Below are 17,104 nucleotides of genomic sequence, written 5' to 3' on the forward strand. Positions count from 1 at the left end.
CGCCAAAAATAGCTTGTAAATTAACTTAAAACTTCAACTTTAGCCGCCAAGTCTACCTGGCATCCTCTTGTTACCAAATTCCATGTATACAGACCCGCCCAGATTTGCATATTTCATCCAAGAACCAAGAATAAGCTTTGGTTCTGAGGTGACAGAAATCACTTTGAGTGATGTGACACAAACAAATGCCCTTTGTAGACATTATCCCACAACATGGAAGTCTTATAGAATGTGAGAGAAAAAAGACAGTTATCAAATAAACTGATTCTAGATGGATGGTGGGGAGGGTGATAGGCATCATTAAAAGTCTTCAAATGGGGGAAAAACACTGATATGCAGTTTATAGTGGAAGCCAAAGTGAAATATTAACTTGAATATTTTGTACCCTTTGCCTTGTTTAATCAATACTATTTTGTTATAGGAGGCTTTTCTTTGACTAGAAGGAACCTAAATGTTTACCCTAGAAAGCTTTTCCTAAGAAAGAAAATTGCAGAACAGTAAACATGTATCTGATTTGTCACTGAATAAACTGTAAGTCAATCCAGCATGTATGTGTGTATTTGTGCAGAATGACCTTCACTTATAGTTAGTTCTCTTTAGTCCTCCAACCTTGTCACATAAAGGCACATATTTCCAGTGAACAAATTTGCTTGTCGAAATACAGGTCCTGATGATTTACCTTCATGTCTTGCCTTAGATCAGAATGGACAGCTGAATTAAACACTTACAGGGTTGAGGCAGCCTGGAAACTAAGCCAGTGGAATTTGGTGCAAGATTACTTGGCTGCAGGTAAACTTCCCTGTTAATGTTTTAGTCTGAAAATATGTTATTGTTAACATAGATGTTGCTTGATGCAACAAGTGGGGATCTTGCTCCACAGGATTTAGGGTCTTGGTTAGATTGTGTAAAAAAGGGTTATCCTTCGTAAACTAGGAGATGTTCCATTCCACAACGCTTGAGGTTCATCACCCTAATTTATTGAGGCATCCCCTGAGTTTCCAAGAATGAATCATCGGTTGCCTGTCCCATGGAAAATGCCTAACCATAGATTGGCTGACTTTTCAGGATTGGGATGCCTGCCTTGTTTAGGGTATGCCTTCTGACGCTGAGTTTTCCTGTTTGCTTCCGTAATACAGGCGATGGTGGGTGCAATCAGTACGAAAGTGAAAATGTGCCTGCAACGCCGGTAGAAAACTCTTGGAGAGTCAGATTTTGTTTCTGAAAATAAAAATACTACTGAGCGAGCTGCCATAGTATTACTTTGCATTACATGGCTGGCTGTCTATGACTGCTTTTCTCACCATGTCGGCGGTAACATTTTTCACAAAACATCCCAGCCACAACAGAGCTATCTCTATCTATGGCAAGTGGTTTGCTTCTAGACCTTTCTCATCACTATGTACTCTCATGATAACTGCATGTGCTCAGTGCAAAGCATCACCCTGTATTGAAGAATTTTGCTGAGCATGAATTTTTCACTGGTATGATTAAAGTTATTTGGAAATGGTGAGTTGAAGGGTCTTGCACTGAACAGCATACATCACAACATTTGGTTGTTTTGAAAGGAGATGTGAAGTTGTAAAAAAACAAAGTCACTATAGAAAGGATGCCATCAAGGAAACTAAGCGTGCCTTTGTTATCATATAGGGGAAAATGTGTTTACCATTAAAGATATCATGGATGAGGATGCCTTTTTGTACACCAGGCTTGAAAATTCCAGTTTGTGTTGAAAACAAATTTGCTTTTATTCAAGCTGTCATGCATGTGTGTAATAAGTGTAAATTTGCATACACTTTGGGAAGGGTAGCAACAAATATGCTACAGATCGAGTTGCCAACGAATATACTATACTTGGAATCGAGGGGTTACAACTTGTCAATATGTATTAAGAAAGTTATCATAAAAACAGGAAGGAATGTTAGTGTGTCTGCCTCACAGGCAATCACATGTGTGTACCAACAAAAGTGGTGCCACTGTTTGCAGTAGATGTGGGTGCCTTGATTTATGGTGAGCACAGGCGAGTATAATTTATTCCTTCAAGCCATCACTGTTTATAGTAGAGAGCAGTCATGTCTACTTTTGGTGATCACAGCGCGGTTGGAACTAAGTGAAGAGAACTGTGGTATCTCCATTTACAAATGTGGACGGAGACCACAAGCGTGTCTCTGTGAGCAGAAACTACTTTGGGCCTTCACTGTTGCAGGAGGAAGGTCTTGCACTTACAAGCTTCTGATTTGCTACTGTTGCTTGGAACCAGCTGCACCTAGCTGTGGCTCAAACAAGTGTGCAAGCTAGTCTATAGGACAGGTGTGGTCAAATGATGAGGAGCCAGATAATCTGACTGGAGCCTACCCACATGTCAATGCAAGTCTAAGGAAAGTTGTAGGAAAATTGCAGAGGATGGGTGGAAATGCCTACCGTTTTGTGCATTCCTAGAGTTTTTTTTAAGTTTAGAAAAGCTGTCTACTCCTTAATTGTCCAAACCGCGCTGCCTCAGCAATGACCATGATAGGTTCCTCAAACCTTGGTAACCTCCTCACAACCGTCACATTACTATTGACCAACACCCATAAGCTTCACCTGATTAAATCTACAGATAGGTTTTCTTAGTAAATGTTCTAGTTGACATCATGCAAGATGTGTTAATCGCTTCATATTTTGCTTACATTTCATCACACAACAATACTTTGTGTATGGAAGTCTGCTTATAATTTCTGCATGATACTCAACATACTATCCAAGGTTGTTCTGATTTTGATGCATTCCGTGTTATCGTTAACTCAAACTATTGTTATTTCAATTTAGCTTGCACAATACATTATCTTTCCCCAATTAATATTTTTGGCAGTATTTCCTTTTTCTAGTTTCTTGTGATAGTCATAAGATAAATATTTTATTATTGCAAAGATGTTGCATCATGATTTGCAAAAAATTATTAAAGTTTAAACTATTTTGGCAATAATACTGAGACAGTTTTCTATCTAGAGTTCTGTTCGAAGACTGTTCCAACCTGTTACAGTAGTATTATTTTATTGTGTGCTTATTAAAGATCTTACAATGTACATCTTGCAATGCACTGAATCATTACAACATTTTACACCTCTGCTTTATACAAATATAATAAACACAGGAACTGAAGAATTATTTCAAATACAGAGAACACATCTGTGCATTAACATCATCTGCATTACCAAAGAGGCCAGTAATTGATTAAATGCAATGGCAAGAAGAAGTCTGCTATGTTCTTAATCTAATGATGGATTAAAACATAAAGCAACTCCATTATTCCAAGACCTACTTTCTCTTGTTGAGAAATATTTAGCGCAGCCAACGGTCTTGCTTTGAACAAGGAAAGATGGATATACATGTTGTACATCAAATTATCTCATCCATGTGGACATAAGCTGCGCAAGTCTCTCAGACTTCTAGTTGATTTCACCTAGTCCTGACTTCGCTAATGGATAATAATAAGAACCTAGAGATGATTATTCTGATAGAGGCTTTTAGCCACAGATTCCTTCCATTTTGAATATTCCCCAGGCGTCCGACTGGATCCAGAAACATTTTGGTAGTACTTGTGCATGCCGTAAGATGGCTCTGTCCAGTTCTGCACTAATGCCATTCCGCTCTGGAAGTGACATGTGAGGCCTATTTAGGCGCCAATCCCACGTGCTGACGTCCGTTCCTTTCTTTACGTGTCACCAGAGGTGTATCCAGAGCTTCCTTCTTCTCTCAGAGCATTTCTTTAAAAAAAATTCTAGTGTGCAAGGGATATCACCCCTTAAGACAGCATCTTTTTAAACCCTGTAAGGACTGTCTCAAATAGATGTCTGTAACAGATCCCCACCAGGTTTGCCTGTGGTGTCTGGGGTCGGCCATGACTTCAAGACCTGTGGAGAGTGTGCGGCGATTAACCCGAAAGCCATCACGGGGCACACAATGGAACTTTGCCACCAAGCATAAGAAGACAAAGCGTCTGGGCCGCTCCAAGTCCCACTCCAAATCCAAGGCTTGTTCTTGAACCTGCTCCCATTGCCAAGAGTTGATAGAGCAACTATAGTGGCCGGTCTTCGTTATGCTCCAAGTCTTCAGGAGCACAAAAAGCACACTAAGTCGAAGTGGAGTTCCGCTCCTTCACTCCATTCACACCCCCTTGATGTCAGCTCACACTCTTGAAGTCGACGGACTTCAGAGTCAGTTACATCTGGTTGAGGCACAGCCTGAGTTTGCAGGACCTTCAGCCATGCTTTACCAGAGCAAAGAGTTCCTCGCAGCCATGCTGCTGCTATTCGGATGTCTACCGATACCTCTGGCATGCCTCTGGGCCCCAAGGAGCTGAGAGGCCTTTCACCTGTACTACTGCCAGCGGGTTCACCCTCACCACTAACTGGACCTTGTAACCTACGTCTGCCCTCGGCACCTGTTCTGCAGCCTCCCTGTAGGAGAGTAGGGTCTGCTATCCTATGGTCACCCCAAATTTTTGCTTTTTGCTTCACTGGTTTTTGACATATTGAGGCTGTGGGCCTGCTAATCAGACCCCCAGCCTGCTGTTCTCTCTACTAAATTGACACTATGCACTATAGGTGCATAACCAATTGGAATTGGATCACCCTGTGAGCCCCTGTACCAGTGTACACTAGGTACCCAGGGCATTGGTGTATCTAAGGCCTACCAGGGGCTGAAGCATGTATTGTGCCACCCCTGGCCTGGCCTAACAATTTGACACAACTGGCTGATCACTCAGCTGGGGTAAGTTGGTGTAACCACCTCTTACTTAGGTGTAGTATACCTATACCTAACCTTAAATGGAACACATGTTAACGTATAAGTCACTCCTATGGCAGGCCTTAACAATCCTGGAGGCAGAGTGCTTTGTTCCATGTGAGATGGTGCTCTGGCATGAGCTGAGCCTGTCTGCAGTGGTCGGAACAACTTCCTTCTACCGTTTCCAGATATCGTCATACCATATACTCTTAAGAGCATTATGAACCTCGTGGTTAAATGCTAACTTTGGTTTGGCTTTATCAAAACATGTCGAGTAAGGTGTCATACGAATTGGAATACTAACCCCTCGCCAATTCTGACGACGGGGTTAGCATTCCACCCTTCTAGAGGGACACGACATGTACAGTACCTGAAACCCGGGTAAAATCAGACATAGCCTCAGCTCCACAAAATGGACGCTGCCACCACAGACACAAGTCTGCCCTCCTGCTGCTGGGAGTCCTTCCAGCTTGGGAGACGTGGACAAAGGGTTTCCTGCCAGGGGAGGTGCAAGCACCACCCCAGACAGGATTTTGTGTATTGGTCAGGTAGGGCTTGAATGGAATCAGACATGCCTGAGGCTCACAAGGAGCCTCGGTGCATATGCCAGTTCAAACCGGTCCTGGGGCACACCAGCCCTGGACCTGGGGCGAGCTGGACAAAGGATTGGGGGTGTAACCACCCCCCTTCCTGGTCCCACCCTTAGGGAGGGACCTAGCAGGTAGTCCGGCCCCTAGAATCCGCTTAAAGGTAGGAGCTGTGTCCTAAGACTTCAGACATCCTGGAATCAACTTACTACAAAGAAGAAGACGGGAACTTCGACGCTCTGCTGCACAGAGGACTGAAGGAAATCTCCCCTATGGTCAGGGAGTGACCATCTTGCTAACGCAAGCACCAACCAGCTACTCGACGTCTGCTTTGCCGCCGCCTCCTGCCGGAGCCCGAGCCCAGAGCCCGACAAGACCTGGACCTTCAGACCTCTCACAGCCCGATCCACAGTCCCTGCAAAGAAGGAACCCGTGGAGGCACCGAGACACGTGGAGCCAGCCATCTTGAAAGACCCACGACAAGCTGCAAGCGCGACAACAGAGGCTCCCTCCAAGTTGTGCTTTGGGTCTTGAGAAGCCCAACATCCGAGCAGCATCTGCACCAAAGGTGAGCCCTCCAGCATCTCCACGATCTGCGTGGGGCCCCTCTGCATTTTGCATCTCGACGCGCCTGCCCAGTCCCTGGCCCGTTGGCTAGTGGCCATTTTGGCGACGAATCTTGAATACTACGACGCTGGTCTGGTTGCTCCAGACTGGCCCCTGCTGCCCTCCAAAGGAGCAGCCCCTCTGACCTTGCTGGTCAGAACAATCAGCTTTCTTCATCTTCCACGACTCCTGCCTTTGCCAAGGCTTGTTTGCTTCCTTCGAGTCGCCGACACCGCCGACAGCGAGAGCCTGCGTGGGACAGCTCGTGAACCGACTCCTGGACGTCGTCGACCTTCTGGGACCACGTGGCTGCGGAGACAAGCTACCCCTCATCACCTGTTTGCACCCGACATCGCCTGGTGCCACGCTGGTCACTGGCTAGTGACTGTGAACACTGTCCCCTCTGCTTTCAGGTCTTCTACAACTCCGATCCACTCTTGGATCCACCGCATCTCTTCTGGACCGGCCGTCTGCAGCATCTTTGTCATCAGGCTCCATTGAACAGATAGACGAAACCCGACGCACTTCGAGACCTATGCACCCGCTTCCTGTGGGTGAGGTAAAGCTGGCACTCCGGTGCCCAAGTGTAGAGAAACATCTCTAGTGTCTGTGTTTTAAGTCTTAAGTTCGTAGTCCATCCAGAAGACCCTTTCTGCAGTAACTTTTAAACTTTTACGCACCCATTGAAAACCTATGGGAGCCCGCGTGTAACTTTCCTCACTGCACACGCGACCCGTGGACCTCCTGGTCACTAACTGAAGTTAGCTCCTTGTAGGCCCGGCGATTCTAGAGGCCCTAGGCCTTTTCCCTTTCCTGTTCGTGGTACTTATACCACTATTTTAGTATATGGTTTGAGTGGCCACCAGGGCCCATCCATATAAAGTGCAACTTCTGTATATTGTAATACTTTCTTGTTTAACGATTTGTGCTCCTGTGCTCATAAAGAGTCTAGGGGATACTTTGAGTAATAAATACATATATTTTGAATATATATCTGTGTGGTGTCCTTTCATTGGTATAAAGGGGGGTTACATATGGTAAAACAGCCTGCTTAGCACGCTTTAACGAGTTAGCCTCAAAGACTGCTTAGCCTACGCTACCACTAGGGCAGCTAGTCCGAAAAGGTTGACTTACAACCACACCATAAGGGTTGCTTGGCATGGTACAAGGTGGTCACTTTAACTAGTGAACATCATATACCAGGCCAACTTCTCACATTGGTGAGCAGCGGTTGGATTTGAGCTTGCTGTGTTTTACCATTGTAATCTCTTTGTTACCAATTGAAAGATCACATAGGTACCTGTAGGTACATATAAAACAAGATTAGATATACTTAAGTTCTACTGAACTTAGTTGTTGTAGAGCAAAGTGAGTAGCACACCCTGACTACAACTACTAGATAGGTTTAGTAGGAAAACCCAAGTGTAGGTAGTTGCAACACATCCACCCACACTTAAGAGCAATGGCTGGGGCAGAGGGGTCCAATGTACCCATCTCTGTCGAGAGTGACCCCCAGAGGGCACCAACCATCTTTGCTACCCTAAACCAAAATGAGCTCAGGCAGTTGGTAAACATCAGGGGCCTTAAACAGCCCAGGAACCCTACCTCTGCTGAACTCCGAGAACTCTTACAAGCTGATGAAGATCAGAGAGCTCTCAAGAAAGCCTCCCAGTTAGACCCCTTAGGCACAGGAACAGGAAGCCCTCCTTCTGAAGATGCCACTGAAGTACCCCTTTCCCACAGTCGCCCCTTAGTTGAGAATCTGACCACAGATGATGAGAATCAGCATAGGGACAGGGATGACAAAGGGGGTGAATCTGACAGTAGTAGTAGTTCAGATGGGAGAGATAGCCCGGTGCCAGACCTGGCTCAGCTAACTTAAGGCTACTTGGGACTGACAATGGGTTCACCCCATTGGATCTCCCTAGTGGACTTAACCAGGGGTTTGGGAGACAGAGGAATCACTCAGGTGACTCTAATGCCTCTCATGCCTCTAGAGGCTCTCAAGGTCACTCCAGAAGAAGGATGACCAGCCCTCAGAGGAGGGAGCATGAGGCCAGAATGAAGGAAGCTCAGCTGAGGATCAGGAGACAGGAGCTAGAAGTAGCCCTGATGGAAGAAAAACTGAACAAGGCTAGGCAACCTAGAGAGAGTGGGTCTATACCCACTGGTGGCAGCATTGTCCCTAAGGACAAAGATAGGGTCTTTGACAATAGGAACCTGTCCAAGGTTGTGCCCCCCTTCAAAAGTGGGGATGATATCCACAAGTGGATGACTGCTCTTGAGAGAGCCTGCAAAGTGCAGCAGGTTCCTGAAGACCAGTGGGCAGCAATCTTATGGCTCTCCTTTGAAGGTAGAGGCAGAGATAGACTCCTCACTGTTAGAGAGGAGGATGTCAGAAACTACAGAGCCCTGAAGAGTGTCCTGGTTGATGGGTTAGGCTTAACCACTGAACAGTACAGGTTAATGTTCAGAGATACCCAGAAGACACAGACTCAGGACTGGTCTGAGTACATTGAATGTGCCACTAAGGCTTTGGAGGGTTGGTTGCTGGGAAGTAAGGTGTCTGATTATACAGGATTGTACAATTTGATGATGAGAGAACAGATTTTAAATAACTGTCAGAACCAGCAACTGCATCAACACTTGGTTGACTCAGATCTGACCTCTCCCCAAGAATTGGGAAAGAAGGCAGACAAATGGGTCAGAACCAGGGTTAAGCAAAAGAACCAGAACCAGGGCCAAGGGGGTGATCAGAAAAAAACAGACCAAAAGGGTGGAGATCAGAAATCCAAAGACCAGAAGTCTTCAACAGGGCCCCAAACTAGTACTAACGAGGGTGGGTCCCAACCTAAAGGGAAGAAGAAAGAAGGTCCAAATAAACCCTGGTGCAAATCTTGCAAGAATACAACTCACTGGACTAGTGATTGTAAGAAGGGTGGAGCCCCCAACACTGTTGCCCCTAAGGCACCTGCTCCCAGTACTACTGTTAGCAGTGTTGGTCCCCAGACAAAGGGTGTAGTGGGAATCACTATGGGAACTGAAAGAGATTCTGACTTAGACAGAACCCTGACCTAGGCAGTCTTGATCTGTGATGGGGACATGGATTTGTCCCTGACTGTGAGCCCCAGTAACCTGGGCAAGTACAGACAGACTCCTTTAATAAATGCAAAAGTGGCTCAAGCCTACAGGGACACATGTGCCAGTGTCACTATGGTGACACCAGGCTTTTTGGACCCTGGACAGTACATACCAGGTGAGAACTACCAGGTGACCAATGCCAGCAATGCCACTACTTCTCATGTGTGTGGCTATTGTTAACTTCTCATGGGGAGGGGTAACTGGCCTCAAAAGGGTTGTGGTTAGTGCAGACCTCCTAGTAGAATGTTTGTTGGGCAATGACCTAGAGAGTTTTCTATGGTCAGAAGTGGAGTACAGGACACATGCAGAGATGTTGGGTATATCACCACATGTCCTTGCTGTGACCAGGTCACAGGCCAAAAAGTGCCTTACTGAACCACAGGTCTTGGATCCTGGAACAGTGGACCAAGCACCTACCAAGAAGAAGAACAGGAGGGTGAAGGCTGTGCCTTCCCCCCTGCCTCCAAGTGATGATCAGTCTTCCCAGGAAGATGATCTAGAGAACCCTGAAGGAACTGTCCCTGAAGAGCTTGAACCTGATCAGGTTGAGTTTCTGGGGACAGGGGGACCTTCCAGGGCTGACTTGGGCCAGGCTCAGTTATCCTGTCCATCTCTTGAACCCCTCAGACAGCTGGCTGCTGCTGAGGCTGCTGGGAATGCTCAAGGTACCCATAAAGTGTATTGGGATGATGGGCTCCTTTATTCAGAGGCTAGAGACCCAAAACCTGGTGCAACCAGGAGGTTGGTTATACCTCTGCAATTTAGGGGCTTCCTTCTTACCTTCTTACCTTGGCCCATGATATTCCTCTAGCAGGACACTTCGGCCAGAACAAGACTTGGGACAGGCTTGTCCCTCACTTTCACTGGCCTCACATGAATGAAGATACCAAGGAGTTTTGTCGCTCCTGTGTGACCTGCCAAGCCAGTGGCAAATCAGGTGGCACAACAAAGGCCCCCCTGATACCACTACCTGTGGTGGGGGTCCCCTTTGAAAGAGTGGGAATAGATATAGTGGGTCCCATGGATCCCCCCACTGCATCTGGGCACAGATTTATACTGGTGGTAGTGGATCATGCCACCAGGTATCCAGAGGCAATTCCCCTTAGGACCACTACAGCTCCTGTTGTGGCCAGGGCCCTGCTGGGAGTATTCTCCAGAGCGGGGTTTCCTAAGGAGGTGGTTTCTGACAGAGGTACTGTAACGCCCTGAACGTCTCAGGATCGTTTAACAGACACGACAATGAGGACGCAACCACTTGTGAAGGGTTAGTTCTTTTAATGAAGGCAAATAAAATACAAAGAACAAACAAAAGTTATAGTCACTGGAATCCTCCAGGCTAAGTACGTTACCAGCCCACAGCACGGATGGTCCTAACCGTCCTCTGCATATACGCCGATCCCGGCGTATGCCAACAGAGGGCAGAAATGAAATGGCCGACAATGCCAATCGGTAGGCTGTGAGGGGCACGAAGAGTGTTGGGGAGAATCGAGGAGTCAGGGAAACACCCAGCCGGGGTCTCTACCTGAAGGGAGCAGCCGCTCAACCTCTTCCTCAGACTGCACCGGGATGCGGAGTCACCTCCTGGTGATGCGTCACCGATACCCCAATCACAAGCAAGAAGACTGAACCGAGAGCAGCCGCTCGATCGATCCTGTGGACTTCCGAGTCTGTAACGCAGCAAACACCTCCTGGTGTGCGTTACAGCTGGCAGTCCCTGTGTCTCTGGTCGGGCTGGGAGTTACGACTCCAACCAGCAAAAGCGCCACTGCGCTTGGACTCAGCCGAGTCAAAAAGCGAAGCTCAATGGTTGACCGGTAGAGCTTCCGGGTCCTTCACAGGTGACGATGGGGCAAGACACGGCCCAGGGAGTAACGACTCGACCTACCTCCGTTCTTGCCTTACTGGAGCACCACTCCGGAACACTGCTCTTCACGAAGCAGGTACGTCGGTGTAAACACAATATCCGACCGCCTTGTACCTCCCGGTTCCTCCCTTTATAGGGCGTGTTTTCCTTGAGTTATGTAACAGCTCTCCTGTTTACATAAGGGCGTGTTTCCCTTGAGTTATGTAACAGCTCTCCTGTTTACATAAGGGCGTGTTTCCCTTGAGTTATGTAACAGCTCTCCTGTTTACATAAGGGCGTGTTTCCCTTGAGTTATGTAACAGCTCTCCTGTTTACATAAGGGCGTGTTTCCCTTGTATGACAGGAATTCTTGACAGGTACCAACTTCATGTCAGGATACTTGACAGCTATGTGGAAGGAATGTGGTGTCATCTACAAGTTCACCACCCCTTATCACCCACAATGCAATGGGCTTGTTGAGAGATTCAACAAGACCCTAAAGGGTATGATCAAAGGATTACCTGAAAAGCTTAGGCGAAGATGGGACATCCTTCTACCCTGCCTTCTGTTTGCTTACAGAGAGGTCCCACAAAAAGGAGTTGGCTACAGCCCCTTTGAATTGTTGTTTGGGCACCCTGTAAGAGGCCCACTGTGTTTAGTGAAGGAAGGATGGGAGTTACCTCTCAAAAAGCCTAAACAAGACATAGTGGACTATGTACTTGGTCTCCGCTCCAGGATGCTGAGTATATGGAGAAGGCATCCAAAAACCTTGAGGCAAGCCAGGCCTTACAGAAAGCTTGGCATGACCAAAAGGCTGTCTTGGTTGAGTTTCAGCCAGGACGGAAGGTATGGGTGTTGGAGCCAGTGGCCCCAGCAGCACTCCAAGACAAATGGTCTGGACCCCATACAATCCTGGAAAAGAAGGGAGAGGTTACCTACTTGGTGGACCTAGGAACTCCCAGGAGTCCCCACAGGGTACTCCATGTTAACAGGTTAAAAGCATATGTTGACAGGGCAGACATGGGCTTGCTCATGGCTACAGATGAGGGACAGGAGGAAGAGAGCGACCCTCTCCCAGACCTGTTGTCTCAGAACCCTGAAGATGGTTCAGTTGAAGGAGTGACCCTTGGAGGCAACCTCACTGAGCATCAGCAGATTGAATGTAGACAGGTTCTACAATCATTTCAACATATTTTCTCACTGATACCTAGTCAAACTGACTGGTGTACCCATGTGGTGGACACTGGTGACAGTCTTCCTGTAAAGAACAAACTTTACAGGCAACCTGACCACGTCAGGGACTGTATAAAGGCTGAGGTACACAAAATGCTGGAACTGGGTGTCATTGAACCCTCAGAGAGCCCCCGGGCTAGCCCAGTGGTTCTGGTCCCCAAACCTCACACCAAAGATGGCAAGAGAGAGATGAGGTTCTGTGTGGATTACAGAGGACTCAATGCTGTCACTAGGACAGATGCACATCCTATTCCAAGGGCAGATGAGCTCATAGATAAACTGGCTTCTGCTAAGTTTTTGAGCACATTTGATTTGACAGCTGGCTATTGGCAAATCAGGTTAGCTGAGGAGTCTAAGGCCAAAACAGCATTTTCAACCCCCAGGAGGACACTACCAATTTTTGGTGATGCCCTTTGGTCTGAAGAATGCACCTGCCACCTTCCAAAGGTTGGTGAATCAAGTCCTTACTTGGTTGGATGACTTTTGTGCAGCATATCTTGATGACATTGCTGTCTTTAGCTCCACCTGGGAGGATCACCTGATCCACCTGAAGAAGGTACTTGAGGCTCTGCAAAAGGCAGGCCTCACTATTAAGGCTACTAAGTGCCAGATAGGGCAGAGTACGGTTGTGTATTTGGGCCACCTTGTAGGTGGAGGCCAAGTTCAACCACTGGAGAGTAAGATACAATCCAACAAGGACTGGTCTCCTCCAACCACCCAGACTCAAGTTCGAGCTTTCTTGGGCTTGACTGGGTACTACAGGAAGTTTGTTAAGAACTATGGGTCCATTGTGACTCCTCTTAATGATCTGACATCCAAGAAGATGACCAAAAAGGTTCAGTGGACAGTAAGCTGTCAAAAGGCATTTGATGACCTGAAGAAGGCCATGTGCTCTGCACCTATCCTGAAAAGTCCTGACTACTCCAAAGAGTTTATTGTCCAAACAGATGCTTCTGAGTTGGGTGTGAGAGCTGTGCTGTCACAACTTAATGTAGATGGTCAAGACCAACCCATTGCTTTTATTAGCAGAAGGTTGACCCCCAGAGAGAAGAATTGGTCAGCTATTGAGAGGGAGGCCTTTCCTGTGGTGTGGGCCCTGAAGAAGCTGAGGCCATACTTGTTTGGCACTCACTTCAAGATTCAGACCGACCATAAGCCCCTCTTGTGGCTAAATCAGATGAAGGGTGAAAACCCCAAACTGCTTAGGTGGTCCATTTCCCTACAGGGGATGGACTTTACAGTGGAGCACCGGCCAAGTACAGACCATGGGAATGCAGATGGTCTCTCCAGGTAGTTCCACTTAGGACATGAAGACGAGACTGGTCAAGGCTAGTTTAATGTCCCTGCGTTTGGGGGGGGGGGGGGTTGTGTAGGAGAGTAGGGTCTGCTATCCTATGGTCACCCCAAATTTTTGCTTTTTGCTTCATTGGTTTTTGACATATTGAGGCTGTGGGCCTGCTAATCAGACCCCCAGCCTGCTGTTCTCTCTACTAAATTGACATTATGCACTATAGGTGCATAACCAATTGGAATTGGATCACCCTGTGAGCCCCTGTACCAGTGTACACTAGGTACCCAGGGCATTGGTGTATCTAAGGCCTACCAGGGGCTGAAGCATGTATTGTGCCACCCCTGGCCTGGCCTAACAATTTGACACAACTGGCTGATCACTTAGCTGGGGTAAGTTGGTGTAACCACCTTGTACTTAGGTGTAGTATACCTATACCTAACCTTAAATGGAACACATGTTAACCTATAAGTCATTCCTATGGCAGGCCTTAACAATCCTGGAGGCAGAGTGCTTGGTTCCATGTGAGATGGTGCTCTGGCATGAGCTGAGCCTGTCTGCAGTGGTCGGAACAACTTCCTTCTACCGTTTCCAGATATCGTCATACCATATACTCTTAAGTGCATTATGAACCTCGCGGTTAAATGCTAACTTTGGTTTGGCTTTATCAAAACATGTCGAGTAAGGTGTCATACGAATTGGAATACTAACCCCTCGCCAATTCTGGCGACGGGGTTAGCATTCCACCCTTCTAGAGGGACACGACATGTACAGTACCTGAAACCCGGGTAAAATCAGACATAGCCTCAGCTCCACAAAATGGACGCTGCCACCACAGACACAAGTCTGCCCTCCTGCTGCTGGGAGTCCTTCCAGCTTGGGAGACGTGGACAAAGGGTTTCCTGCCAGGGGAGGTGCGAGCACCACCCCAGACAGGATTTTGTGTATTGGTCAGGTAGGGCTTGAATGGAATCAGACATGCCTGAGGCTCACAAGGAGCCTCGGTGCATATGCCAGTTCAAACCGGTCCTGGGGCACACCAGCCCCGGACCTGGGGCGAGCTGGACAAAGGATTGGGGGTGTAACCACCCCCCTTCCTGGTCCCACCCTTAGGGAGGGACCTAGCAGGTAGTCCGGCCCCTAGAATCCGCTTAAAGGTAGGAGCTGTGTCCTAAGACTTCAGACATCCTGGAATCAACTTACTACAAAGAAGAAGACGGGAACTTCGACGCTCTGCTGCACAGAGGACTGAAGGAAATCTCCCCTATGGTCAGGGAGTGACCATCTTGCTAACGCAAGCACCAACCAGCTACTCGACGGCTGCTTTGCCGCCGCCTCCTGCCGGAGCCCGAGCCCAGAGCCCGACAAGACCTGGACCTCTAGACCTCTCACAGCCCGATCCACAGTCCCTGCAAAGAAGGAACCCGTGGAGGCACCCAGACACGTGGAGCCAGCCATCTTGAAAGACCCACGACAAGCTGCAAGCGCGACAACAGAGGCTCCCTCCAAGTTGTGCTTTGGGTCCTGAGAAGCCCAGCATCCGAGCAGCATCTGCACCAAAGATGAGCCCTCCAGCATTTCCACGATCTGCGTGGGGCCCCTCCGCCTGCCCGGTCCCTGGCCCGTTGGCTAGTGGCCATTTTGGCGATGAATCTTGAATACTACGACGCTGGTCTGGTTGCTCCAAACTGGCCCCTGCTGCCCTCCAAAGGAGCAACCCCTCTGACCTTGCTGATCAGAACAATCAGCTTTCTTCATCTTCCACGACTCCTGCCTTTGCCAAGGCTTGTTTGCTTCCTTCGAGTCGCCGACACCGCCGACAGCGAGAGCCTGCGTGGGACAGCTCGTGAACCGACTCCTGGACGTCGTCGACCTTCAGAGACCACGTGGCTGCGGAGACAAGCTACCCCTCATCACCTGTTTGCACCCGACATCGCCTGGTACCTACCTGGTGCCACGCTGGTCACTGGCTAGTGACTGTGAACACTGTCCCCTCTACTTTCAGGTCTTCTACAACTCCGATCCACTCTTGGATCCACCGCATCTCTTCTGGACCGGCCGCCTGCAGCATCTTTGTCATCAGGCTCCATTGAACAGATAGACGAAACCCGACGCACTTCGAGACCTATGCACCCGCTTCCTGTGGGTGAGGTAAAGCTGGCACTCCGGTGCCCAAGTGTAGAGAAACATCTCTAGTGTCTGTGTTTTAAGTCTTAAGTTCGTAGTCCATCCAGAAGACCCTTTCTGCAGTAACGTTTAAACTTTTACGCACCCATTGAAAACCTATGGGAGCCCGCGTGTAACTTTCCTCACTGCACACGCGACCCGTGGACCTCCTGGTCACTAACTGAAGTTAGCTCCTTGTAGGCCCGGCGATTCTAGAGGCCCTAGGCCTTTTCCCTTTCCTGTTCGTGGTACTTATACCACTATTTTAGTATATGGTTTGAGTGGCCACCAGGGCCCATCCATATAAAGTGCAACTTCTGTATATTGTAATACTTTCTTGTTTAACGATTTGTGCTCCTGTGCTCATAAAGAGTCTAGGGGATACTTTGATTAATAAATACATATATTTTGAATATATATCTGTGTGGTGTCCTTTCATTGGTATAAAGGGGGGTTACATATGGTAAAACAGCCTGCTTAGCACGCTTTAACGAGTTAGCCTCAAAGACTGCTTAGCCTACGCTACCACTAGGGCAGCTAGTCCGAAAAGGTTGACTTACAACCACACCATAAGGGTTGCTTGGCATGGTACAAGGTGGTCACTTTAACTAGTGAACATCATATACCAGGCCAACTTCTCACACTCCCCGATGCCCGCAACCACTCCAGGCCTGGGTAGGTTTGTGCTGATGCTGACCATGCCGTCCAAGGAGATGGCCCCGATTGTTCTCTCTGTTGCCAAATCAATGCCGGTCTGACTTTGACAGTCGTCTCGTCTGAATCCAACTGAGGCACTAGTTTCCACTCTCACATTACTACAAGGCAGGTGAAATTCTCTACTTCCCTTTTTGAAACCAACTCTGATAAAGACTATGACTAGCGCGATGAGTTTGCTCAGCCTATGCTGAGGACAATTGGTATGAGTGCTTGCCAATGGTTTAGATACCTCCCTGAAGACAGCCATATTCTCTATTCCTGTCCCTGCCACAGAAGAATCTTCTTCCTACGCTATGGTAATGCATTGAGCAGCTGAAGTGCTTCTTGGGGCTTGGGCTAAGCCTTGCTCTAGCCCTCCAGTCAACAGACAAATTGCCAGATGTCTCAGCACCATTCACTGGGGACCTCGAGGTGGAGGCTTCCACTAGCTGGACCAACATGTTTCCCACCACTCCCTCTCACAGGGCATCAAATCAAGGGGAGCCATTCGTAAAGTTCTTTGCACCTCTTCTCATCAGCCAGCTTGGTTTTGTGATCAATCAATGCCTCCTGTTTATTTGGCTGCTACACCCATGCCCTTTGGGACTCGTGGCTCAAGTCCTCTCTGGTGTACCGAAGGACCTTCACTCTGTCCTTTTGCAGGTGATTCAAGATGGTCATGATAGGGCCACTTCATTGTGGCTTAGACACTTCCGGCTCCGTTGTGCGAGCTATATCAGCATTGCAGTTTGCTGCCATGTGTGGCTTCGATTGGCTGGG

The 17,104-nt window shown here is 48.0% G+C and overlaps 1 protein-coding gene across 3 annotated transcripts in view; it reads left to right on the plus strand.

Annotated features, from left to right (window-relative positions):
- Window positions 1-17,104, plus strand: part of ATR (ATR checkpoint kinase) — a 434,398-nt gene that overhangs the window by 260,626 nt on the left and 156,668 nt on the right. For all 3 annotated transcript variants that reach the window (XM_085633621.1, XM_085633618.1, XM_085633619.1), the window contains exon 31: window positions 698-789. In XM_085633621.1, coding sequence (XP_085489747.1) covers window positions 698-789 — 92 coding nt within the window. The remainder of the gene's footprint in view (window positions 1-697; window positions 790-17,104) is intronic.

Source organism: Triturus cristatus, chromosome 11 (genome assembly GCF_964204655.1).
Source record: "Triturus cristatus chromosome 11, aTriCri1.1, whole genome shotgun sequence".
NCBI classification, from domain to species: domain Eukaryota; kingdom Metazoa; phylum Chordata; class Amphibia; order Caudata; family Salamandridae; genus Triturus; species Triturus cristatus.